The 10,217-nt window shown below is 37.9% G+C and overlaps 1 protein-coding gene and 1 long non-coding RNA gene across 2 annotated transcripts in view; one reads left to right on the top strand and one right to left on the bottom strand.

Moving 5' to 3' along the window:
* LOC104997019 overlaps window positions 1-1,348 on the bottom strand; it is a 2,475-nt gene extending 1,127 nt beyond the window's left edge. Inside the window, exon 1 of the long non-coding RNA XR_826279.1 lies at window positions 47-1,348. This is a non-coding gene — a long non-coding RNA (uncharacterized LOC104997019). The remainder of the gene's footprint in view (window positions 1-46) is intronic.
* On the top strand, window positions 905-9,125 carry NMBR (neuromedin B receptor). The gene is made up of 3 exons (XM_010851435.1): window positions 905-1,326; window positions 6,123-6,471; window positions 8,494-9,125. The coding sequence occupies exons 1-3, from the start codon at window positions 905-907 to the stop codon at window positions 8,893-8,895; spliced, it is 1,173 nt and encodes a 390-aa protein (XP_010849737.1). The 3' UTR covers window positions 8,896-9,125.
* The last annotated feature ends 1,092 nt before the right edge of the window (window positions 9,126-10,217 follow it).

Below are 10,217 nucleotides of genomic sequence, written 5' to 3'. Positions count from 1 at the left end.
TTTAAGCCAACTTTTTCACTCTCCTCTTTCACTGTCATCAAGAGGCTTTTTAGTTCCTCTTCACTTTCTGCCATAAGGGTGGTGTCATCTTATTTCAATGAAATGTAAGTTAAAAAAAACAGTATGCTGACTATAGGAAAGAGTTTCTGTCCTTGGAGTGAGAAAAGTGGATCAAGGAAGAAAAGTAGTGAGGGGCTACCATTCATTTACTTCCTCCTTTGTCACTCTTTTGCTTTCCTAGATTCAGTGTGAGAGGATCAGGGACTCACCAGCTCAGCCCCCAAATCTTCAGAGGTTCACAAACTTCTGCCTGGGGGCTTTCTGCTTGGAGGCGGGTAAGGATGCATCTATAGAGGGAGGTCCCTCGAGAGAAAGGACTCGGAGCCCCTCCAATCCCACACAACACTGCAGGAACTGCAGGAACAAGAGCAAAGCTGTGGGACCCGCAAAGTGCCAACCGCCTCGCTGCTAGTTCCTAGTGTTTCAGCGGCTGGACAGCGGCAGGATGACTTCCTGCCTTCCCCGCGAAAAGTCTGACAGGTACTTCAATTAATTCCAGAGCGATAACTCTTTATTCACAAAAGGGTTACTCTCCGCTAGCTAGAAGCGAGGACAATCCATTGAGGACTGGAACAAAGACTCAACTGTTTTGCTTTTTTTTTTTTTCTTTTTTAAATTCGGAGCCAGCAGGAGCCAACGCGCCCCTTCTAAAAGTGAAGGGCTGGAGCCTGTGGACACTTCTCACCCGCCGGGTCTTCCTGGGGACCAGGCGGTGTGACCCGATCCTCGCGGGCGGGAAGCTTGTCCTGGCGGGAGGGAAATCCATTCAGCCTAAGAGTGAGTTGCACTCTTCTGGGCACCTGGCCCCACGGAAACTCCAGCGAACTCTCCTGGAAAAGAGACCATGCCACCCGAGTCTCTTTCCAACCTCTCCCAGCCCGCGGGCGGGAATCGGAGCGGTTTCGTTCCCGGGATGTCGGAAAGGGATTTCCTACCCGCCCCGGACGGGACCACTGCGGAGTTGGTGATCCGCTGTGTGATCCCGTCCCTCTACCTGCTCATCATCACAGTGGGCTTGCTGGGCAACATCATGTTGGTGAAGATCTTCATCACCAACAGCGCCATGAGGAGCGTCCCCAACATCTTCATCTCTAACCTGGCCGCTGGGGACGTGCTGTTGCTGCTCACCTGCGTCCCGGTGGATGCCTCGCGCTACTTCTTCGACGAGTGGATGTTCGGGAAGGTGGGCTGCAAACTTATCCCGGTGATCCAGCTCACCTCCGTGGGGGTGTCCGTGTTCACGCTCACTGCCCTCAGTGCCGACAGGTAAGGGTAGAGGCTGCGGCCGTGGAGAGGGGCGGAAGTGTACCTGGGCAAGGAGGGATAAGTGAAGGGCAGGGAGGAAGAGGGGAGAGGAGGAGAGAGACTCTATCAGATAATCAGAGTAAAAGGAGTTAAAATGGACAGAGATGTGAAGCTTGAAAAAAAAATAAGAAAACCATTATTTAAAAAACATTTGCATTAGTTTAAAATTGCACAGCCTAGCCTTTCCCTTCCACACACTTTGTTATTGTTCAGTGGCTAAGTCGTGTGTGAGCTTTTGCGACCCCATGAACTGCAGCACTGCCAGGCTTCCCTGTCCTTCAGTATCTCCCCGAGTTTGCTCAAACTCATGTCCATTGAGTCACACACACTTTCGGGATCTTCATTATCCATTTCATAGAAAAACTATAGAATAGATGTGCAACAATCCTGTAGAAGCTTTTGGTGTGTCCCTAAAAACTTAGAGGTGCCCTTTCCTTATTCAGTAGTTTAATAACCTGATAGATAAGACTGTCTGCCTTAATACTAGGAAAGTGTTTGATTTTGATTTTTTTTTCCAAATAAGGAGAAGACTTATTTCACTAACTAAATGCTGCTATTTATTTGAAGCAAAAACATCTAGAATAGTATATATTCTTCAGACATGACTTTATACATTCTTCTAGTTTTATTACCTGAAGTCCAGTGATACGATTTTTTTCCCCCTACCAACAGGTAAGATACTAAGTTCTACTATCTTAAAACAGTGCTGAAAAATACATCTTTGATATAAAATCTTCTTTCCATATATTTCAAGAGTGGGAAATGTCTGTTATTCTACCTTATGGATCAACTAGTTCAACTGTGTTATTTTTCAGATGAGGATATTGAAGCCCAGGCAGGCCTGGGAGGAGAATCCAGTCCTGTTGACTCTTGGTCCAGTACCCTATCCCAGACTCTCTACAATCATGATTTGGGGAATTTAAGCAGAAGGAATATCTGGATGGGTGTGGGGAGAAATGTGTAATTAGACATCATTGCATGGAACCCTGGTCAAATTTCCTTAGGAGCGGGTTGTTGACTTAAGCTGTTTAGATAAACAGTTTAACTTGAATGATTAAGGTGGTGTTCATGATCCTTCACTTTAATTTACATATTAAATTATTAATGAAAAATGAGTCCATCTAAATTTCTTGGCATTTGTAATAATACCTTTACATCACTTTGGCATTGAGAAGTTAATCTTCATTGATGGAAAGACAATATTCAATAGAAAGTTGAGAGCCATTGTCTTTTAAACCAAATACTACTGACCTTTTAGTTTGTGTAATGTATTCTTTTTAAAACCACATTCCTATAAAGATGGGTGACTTTGAGTAATTTATGCATCTCATTTTGTTTCTATGACCATTTCTATTCAGTATTATCTTTTAAAACACTTTTTTGTATATCAGAAGTAAAATGTGACTTTTTAGTTTAGTTGCCCTTCTTCATGGAATCCATTTTAATTAGAATGTGAAAAAATTCTTAGTGATTAGAATAAAACTTAATGAAGAGCTATCATTATAATAGTTACTCTCTTTATGCTTTCATTTTTAAAAGTGATATCAGTAGCAAGACCTAGGGCTTGAGTTTATTTCATACTACTTTTCTCAATCTACTGTCTTGGAGATTGGAAAACTGGCTCTGACAAAGGACAGAGAAAATGCTATTCTTTATGTATTTACTGACTTTTTTCAGTTTATGTGTATCACGTACTTTGTAAACATAGTATGAGTACTTTAATAACAGCATAAAGTTGGTTGCCTCTTCTGTGTGGTCCAGAGCCTACTCTTGCTGCTCGGTGTGCATTTTGAAAATTTAAATCAAGGAACTGGAATTACTGGTGGTGAAATTACATAGTACATTCCAATATATGCTTCAAATGGTTTGGAAATGTTTTGTTACAAGTTTACACTTCTATTTTTCTTCCAGAACATAGTAATCAAGTGTTGATTAGTAATTAACCTCCTCATACTTCATCTCACTGAACATTTTAATTTCTTGTGGATTTGGAGATAGGTGTAAGATTAATTGCCCTTAGTACTATGCTAACTTTTTTTTTTTTGTTTGTTTCTTATCCTCACAACACTATGAAATAGACACTGTAATTATTACCATTTTAAAGTGAAGAAAAATAAGACTTGAAATTAAGCAACATTTCCACAATCTCACAGTGATGAAACCATTGTCTGAACCCAATTCAAAACCTGGACTCTTCACCATTAAGATGCATTATTACTTTCCCTGGTATAAGAAATTCTTAATGGCTTTTCCTACTTAATAGCAGACTGAAAAGTTAAGTTTAACACATCATCATAATATACTACTTAACTCTGCAGTAAGCAATATTTGTTTAGCCATAATAATACTGCATTGACTATCTTGTAAAAATGTAATATATCTTACTAAATCAGGAAGTTAGGAATGAGAAGAATAAAGGTGGTATGAGAAAGAAAATCTTTAAATATCATAACAGGATGTCAAGAGCTAATGTCTGTAATAATTAATTCAAGAGACAATGGCAGAAGTACATTTCTTGGATGTAAGGAGGTAATGATTTGAAATTTGTTTTAACTCAGGAGTGGGACCAGAGATGGAATGAGAGACTTCTACTTTTCTTTGTAGCACTCAGTGCTCTCTGATTTGAAAAACAAACCAAACTATTTGAATGCATTCATCTGATAAAGTTTAGAAAAGAAGATGGATTAGCTCATTCTAGTTACTGATTGTAATTCTTTCAGCTTTGGAAGAACATTCAGTTAATCAGAATAGGAGAAAGAAACTCACGCCTGTTGAGTTCTGCCACGTGCAAGGTCTGCATCGTGTTTGCAACTTCATTACATTTGGAGTTGAAGCTGCTTGTTGTTGCTTTGCTTTCATTTCTGTATGTTTCTTGGGAAGACCTTCTAGATGAAAATGTGAACTGCTGCTTTCCTGTTGAGGGTCTGGAAATGACACCTGGTGCAAGTCAGGAAGGAGAGAGACTATTTTACTGAGGTTGGGAGCTGCTCCTCTCCTATGGACAATGGCATGAATTCTTATAGAACCTCAGAGGGAGACTTTAATCTGCTTGTTTTGTAGCTTAAACTATTCTGAATTTTTGAAATATCAGACTAACTTGAACATAAATAAAGAGAAGGCACAGGATCATGGCATGGTAACTAACTGCTAGGTGCCAGACATTGTAATAGGCACTCTGTACAGTTTTTCTAATCACAAAACGTTGAGGGAGATGTTTTTATCCCCAACTTACAGATGCAGAAAAAGATCTTAAGCGATATTCTAAAGGATATCAGAGATGAAATAGCAATGCTAATTCGTTTGACTAAAATCACTTTTTTCTGTATCTTGTTAAAATCCTAGGTATATGGGTACCCTGATATGCTTTTAAAGACAGATATAAGTAATTTGAGATTTACATATGATTTTGTTCTTTTTGCATTATTATTAACTTACTTAATAGTCATGTGTAATTGAATGAGGTGTTTAAGCTATTGTGTCCTGGAGTGTGGTTCATTTACCACTATGATGGTATTAGGTAGGAAAAGACTTCATGAGGTCTTGACATTAAAGAAATTTGAGCTATAAAGACAGAATGCTATTCCATTTCCAGTTCTTTCTGTCCTTATGACTAAATTAGGGAGAAAACCCCAGTATATATTCTTCTCTGAGGTTTCTCAATGTCCTTAGGGGAAAAAAAAGGTAGGAGACCCAACCTCAGAAGCTCTAGAAAAGTATTCAGGTAAATTTTAATAATACTATTTTGTGAATATTTTATATTTTATGATTATGTGTTATAATACTTGCAGTAGTAATTGGAAATAAAATCATTTAATTAAAATTATTCAATATATGATAATACCTGCAGTATGTGTAGATGGAGAAAATACTGGTGAAGGATGTAAGCAAATTACTGAAGTTTGGGAAATGACAATTTAAAATATTTTCCTCATCTTTTCTGTGCTCATAAGCAGTGGAATGACTTTTGGACAGAGAGACACCAGGGTTCTTAGTTATTCCACACACTACATTACAGCTTGGGAATAATGGGGTGTTGGCACCTCTCTCTGTTTAAAAAAACTTAAAATATTTATTTTATAGTGGAGTATAGCCAATTAACAATGTTGTGATAGTTTCAGATAGACAGCAAAGGGACTCAGCCATACATATACATGTATCCATTCTCCCCCAAACCCCCTCCCATCCAGGCTGCCACATAACATTGAGTAGAGTCCCCTGTGCTATACGGTCAGTCCTTGTTGGTTATCCATTTAAAATATAGTGGTGTGTACATGTCAATTCCTTTCCTTCCTCTCATCCTTAATCCTGGAAACCACAATTCATTTTTTTTTTTACATTACTAAGTGTAAAAAAATTTTTTTTTCATTCTCTAAGTCTATTTCTGTTTTGTAAATAAGTTTATTTGTTATGTTTTAAAATTATTTTTTAAAAATTATTTTTTTTAATTCTTTATAAAAGGGAGGTCATATGATATTTCTCCTTCTCTCTCTGACTTTGTTAACTCAGTGTGACAATCTCTAGGTCCGTCCATGTTGCTAGTGGCATTATTTCACTCTTTTTAATGGCTGAGTAGTATTCCATTGTGTATCTGTACCATCTCTTCTTTATCCATTCCTCTGCTGATGGACATCTAGGTTGCTTCCATGTCTTGGCTATGGTAAACAGGTTGGCATCTTAGTAAAATCTCTCTCTCTTTTCCTTTCTCTTTTTAATTTTTCTTTCTTAAGAGAGTAATTTGAGATGTACTGTCTGCCCAGGTACAGAGCCATTGTAAACCCCATGGATATCCAGACATCAGGGGCAGTGCTGTGGACCTGCGTGAAGGCCGTGGGCATCTGGGTGGTCTCCGTGCTGTTGGCTATTCCTGAAGCCATATTTTCCCAGGTGGCACGCGTTGGCAGCTTGGATAACGGCAGCTTCACGGCGTGTATACCCTATCCTCAGACAGATGAATTACATCCAAAGATTCATTCAGTGCTCATCTTCTTGGTCTACTTCCTCATACCACTTGTTATCATAAGTGTTTATTATTATCACATTGCAAAGACCTTAATTAAAAGTGCACATAATCTTCCAGGAGAATACAATGAACATACCAAAAAACAGGTAAGCTCTGTGGGTGTGTATGTTGAGGGCATGCTGGTGAGAAGCAGTCAGTGCTATTTTGAGTTCTAGTTCATGGGCTTTCAATACCAGGAATGATTAGAACAGTAAGAGGACACTGGGACATGCAGTAGCCTGAACTAGAAGGGATGTTGGAGACAGGGGTCTCTATTTCGTGGCCATGTCTTAGCAGTCTGTGGGGTCGCTAAGAGTCGGACACGACCGAGCAACTTCACTTTCACTTTTCACTTTCATGCATTGGAGAAGGAAATGGCAACCCACTCCAGTGTTCTTGCCTGGAGAATCCCAGGGATGGTGGAGTCTAGTGGGCTGCTGTCTATGGGGTTGCACAGAGTCGGACACGACTGAAGCGACTTAGCAGCAGCAGCAGCTTAGCTGTAAAAGTCCACTGAGGTCCAATTTATCCGACACCTGAACATGCCTGTTAGAATGTCTCTGATGGCTTTTCTTTACATGCAAATGTTTATGCAAAGAAACATATAACAAACCAGAAAAAATTTCACATTTTAAGTATGTGTGTGTACTAAGTCGCTTCAGTTGTGTCTATTTGTGACCCTATGGATCTTCCTGACACAGGGATCAAACCCAGGTCTTCTGTATTGCAGGTGGATTCTTTACCATCTGAGTCACATTTTGAGTATATATTTATTCAATTATTGTTTCTTCTCCCATTAGCCCACAGGGGATGACAGAAAGTCTGGGGGAAGGTTACATCAGAAAAGGACTAGGACACTACCCGGGGACTGGGGGTGAGGTTTGGTTAGAACACCAAAGCAGGAGACTGGGAACAGAGGGCCTCAAAACAAGAGTGAAAGGGAGCAGAGGGCGGGCTGGTGCCAAGGTCAGACTTGGTCTAATTCAACTTTATAGCTTTTCCAATAAGTAAATAGTAAATAAATGTACACTGCAGTGAAATTCTGGCACCTAGGCTCAACCTGCTATGGAGGCCCATGCTTAGTAATGGAAGCTTCACATCCACTTTCCTAATCCATCCAAGTTGTCTAATTGATGCTACTGGACTATATCCAGAGCGCCACATTCTGCTTCCTGATCTAGACTCCTTCTCACTTACACTTTTGTTTATCATTCACCACTACTTACTCCCCAGTGTCAGATCTCTTTTAATCCTAAATCTTTCCAGACTTCCCTGGCATATTCTAGTCAATTACCAATAGTTTTAACTCAGAAAATATCTTGTCTACTATAAATATCTTAGTAAATTATGTCTTCACTTTCATGTTGCCTTATTTAAATATTCAAACAAATTAGACAAATGTGAGCTAACCTTGGGGCTTTAGATATTAGAGAATGATTTTTAGATTTAAAAAGATTACTGTCTCATATTTGAATTTTGTCTATTTATCACATTCCTGAAGACCTTCCTATAAAACACTAAACATACTAGGTGAATTTTATGAAAAGAAAGTGTTTTTATTTTAAGGGTATGTAGTCTAACATAATAATGTTTATAGAAATGACAGTTATATCAGATGCTTTTGATTTATGAGAGGCTGGAATTTAAATTAAATTTCAAGTTTTTTTTCTGTGTGTGTGTGGATAGGATTTTTAAAAAGTCATGCCCTATTTCAATAGATCAACTTTTCTTATTTAAAATACTCTGATTTAAAATTTTTTAAGCTTGAATTTATTCTGTGGTTTTTTTAATTCAACGAGTTTAATACAAACAGAAATGATTTATGTTTATATTGATCGTGGTAAGGCTTGAAGCAAAAGGAAAAGTTAAGACATTTTTAAGATCACAGTTTTAACATGAACGTAGCCTTTTAGAAACTGTCAAACATTTTAAAGTGAAAATAGTGCAGTGACCAAAATAGGCTACATCAAATTGTTAAAGTCATTATCTTGGCAAGGAAAACTGTTTTTGTGCTTTTGGGAGCATTTGCATGCTACGGCTGAGTTTTACATCTTTCGAACACAGTGTGTTTTAGAATGTGGCTGCCTCCATTTTCATTTAATCGAGGGACTGTTTCTTTATATTTGCAGATGGAAACACGGAAACGCCTGGCCAAAATCGTGCTGGTCTTTGTGGGCTGCTTCATCTTCTGTTGGTTTCCAAATCACATCCTTTACATGTACAGGTCTTTCAACTATAACAAGATTGACCCGTCTCTAGGTCACATGATTGTCACCTTGGTTGCCCGGGTTCTGAGCTTTTGCAATTCCTGTGTCAATCCATTTGCTCTTTATTTGCTCAGTGAAAGCTTCAGGAGACATTTCAATAGTCAGCTCTGTTGTGGAAGGAAGTCCTATGGAGAGAGATCCACCAGCTACCTACTCAGCTCCTCTGCAGTGCGCATGACCTCCCTGAAAAGCAATGCTAAGAACGTGGTGACCAGTTCTGTATTACTCAATGGGCACAGTGTGAAGCAGGAAATGGCACTGTGATTTTGTCCATTCAACTCACTACCTGAAAAGAAAGTACTCTTGTATTTCTGTTGAGTAGAACAGAACTGAGCTATTATTTTTCTTAGTAAATCTCAGCTAATTCATTAAAGGATTTCACAATTGACTCAGAAAAGGCAAAACAAACATTATTACCATTTTTCTCTGAACAAGACTTTAAATGACATTAAAAATGTATGTATTCCTCACATTAAAAGTGATTCAAAACGCAACTCTATATTTGTATAAGTCAATATTACTTCAAGATTGAAGTTGTTCCTAGAGCCAACTCTAGGGCATTTATTTTGAATTTGTTTTATTTGGGAGCATGAAATAAATTTTTTTTTTTTTGACTCAATGATCTGATGAGTCTAATATTCAAGCTCCAAATATTTGAAATACAAGTCATTTTTTTCCTGGTGAATTTTACTCATTACTAGTGCATGTATGTATATCCATTGTTTGAGTAAATTAATAGAAAATTCAAAAGGTGGAACAAATCTTTGTGCAATTAATCATAATTTATAGAAATAATTTATATCTGTAACTTCTAAGCATGTGATTAAAAGGTGTGAAGACATTTGTATTATAGTGAAATAGATATCATCTGAATATGATTTGAATATAAAATGGGCATCATATGTCCCAAATTGTTAAATTATAACTCATAACTTGACATGGCCATCTTATTGTACCTTGCTAAATGTTTGGATATTTGGGTGATTCTGTGTAGCTGTGATGGGATATAATTCTGGTGAGTTCAGCCATTTACTCTGGTGAATTCAACCATCCTTTCTTGCAATAGCCACCAGATGAGTGTGTATATAATCTACTTGGATAGTTTATTCTGCAATAGTATCATAATTATTTCAATAATTTTGGATTAAAATTTCAAAAATGAAACTTAAGGAGGATTCCACAGCCATGTGGGAGAGGTAGGATTTAAAACCATACCATGACATACACACTCACTACTCCACCATCTCTCTCTTTCTTTCTCTTTTCTTTATTGGCTTTCTTGTATCTCAAATAGCTGCTCTTAACCTTTAGGAAAGTTGGAGAGTCCCTCATCAGAAAAGTGTAAAATATCACAGACAAATTTTATATTGACTCTAGGTATTATATAAATCTTTCAAGTATCATTCACTAAAATCTAAAGAACCCTGGGTCTCAGGGTGAGAATATTTGCTCAATCAATAACCATTCTTTTTGCTAATAATAAGGTGAGGGTAGAAATAGGTATGTATGAAAGATTACAATATATATGCACATCATATTACATAATATTATTCTTTTAAACTCTAAATTTTCAGGACCTTATAGTT

Source organism: Bison bison, unplaced genomic scaffold (genome assembly GCF_000754665.1).
Source record: "Bison bison bison isolate TAMUID 2011002044 unplaced genomic scaffold, Bison_UMD1.0 scf7180017864303, whole genome shotgun sequence".
NCBI lineage: Eukaryota > Metazoa > Chordata > Mammalia > Artiodactyla > Bovidae > Bison > Bison bison.
The sequence above is the reverse complement of the archived record's forward strand: the minus strand, read 5'-3'. Positions and strand labels throughout refer to the sequence as shown.

Coding starts and splice junctions, on each gene's coding strand:
- NMBR (XM_010851435.1), top strand. CDS start 905: ATGCCACCCGAGTCTCTTTCCAACCTCTCCCAGCCCGCGGGCGGGAAT. Junction 1,327..6,122: donor ACTGCCCTCAGTGCCGACAG/GTAAGGGTAGAG, acceptor CTGTCTGCCCAG/GTACAGAGCCATTGTAAACC. Junction 6,472..8,493: donor ATGAACATACCAAAAAACAG/GTAAGCTCTGTG, acceptor TTATATTTGCAG/ATGGAAACACGGAAACGCCT.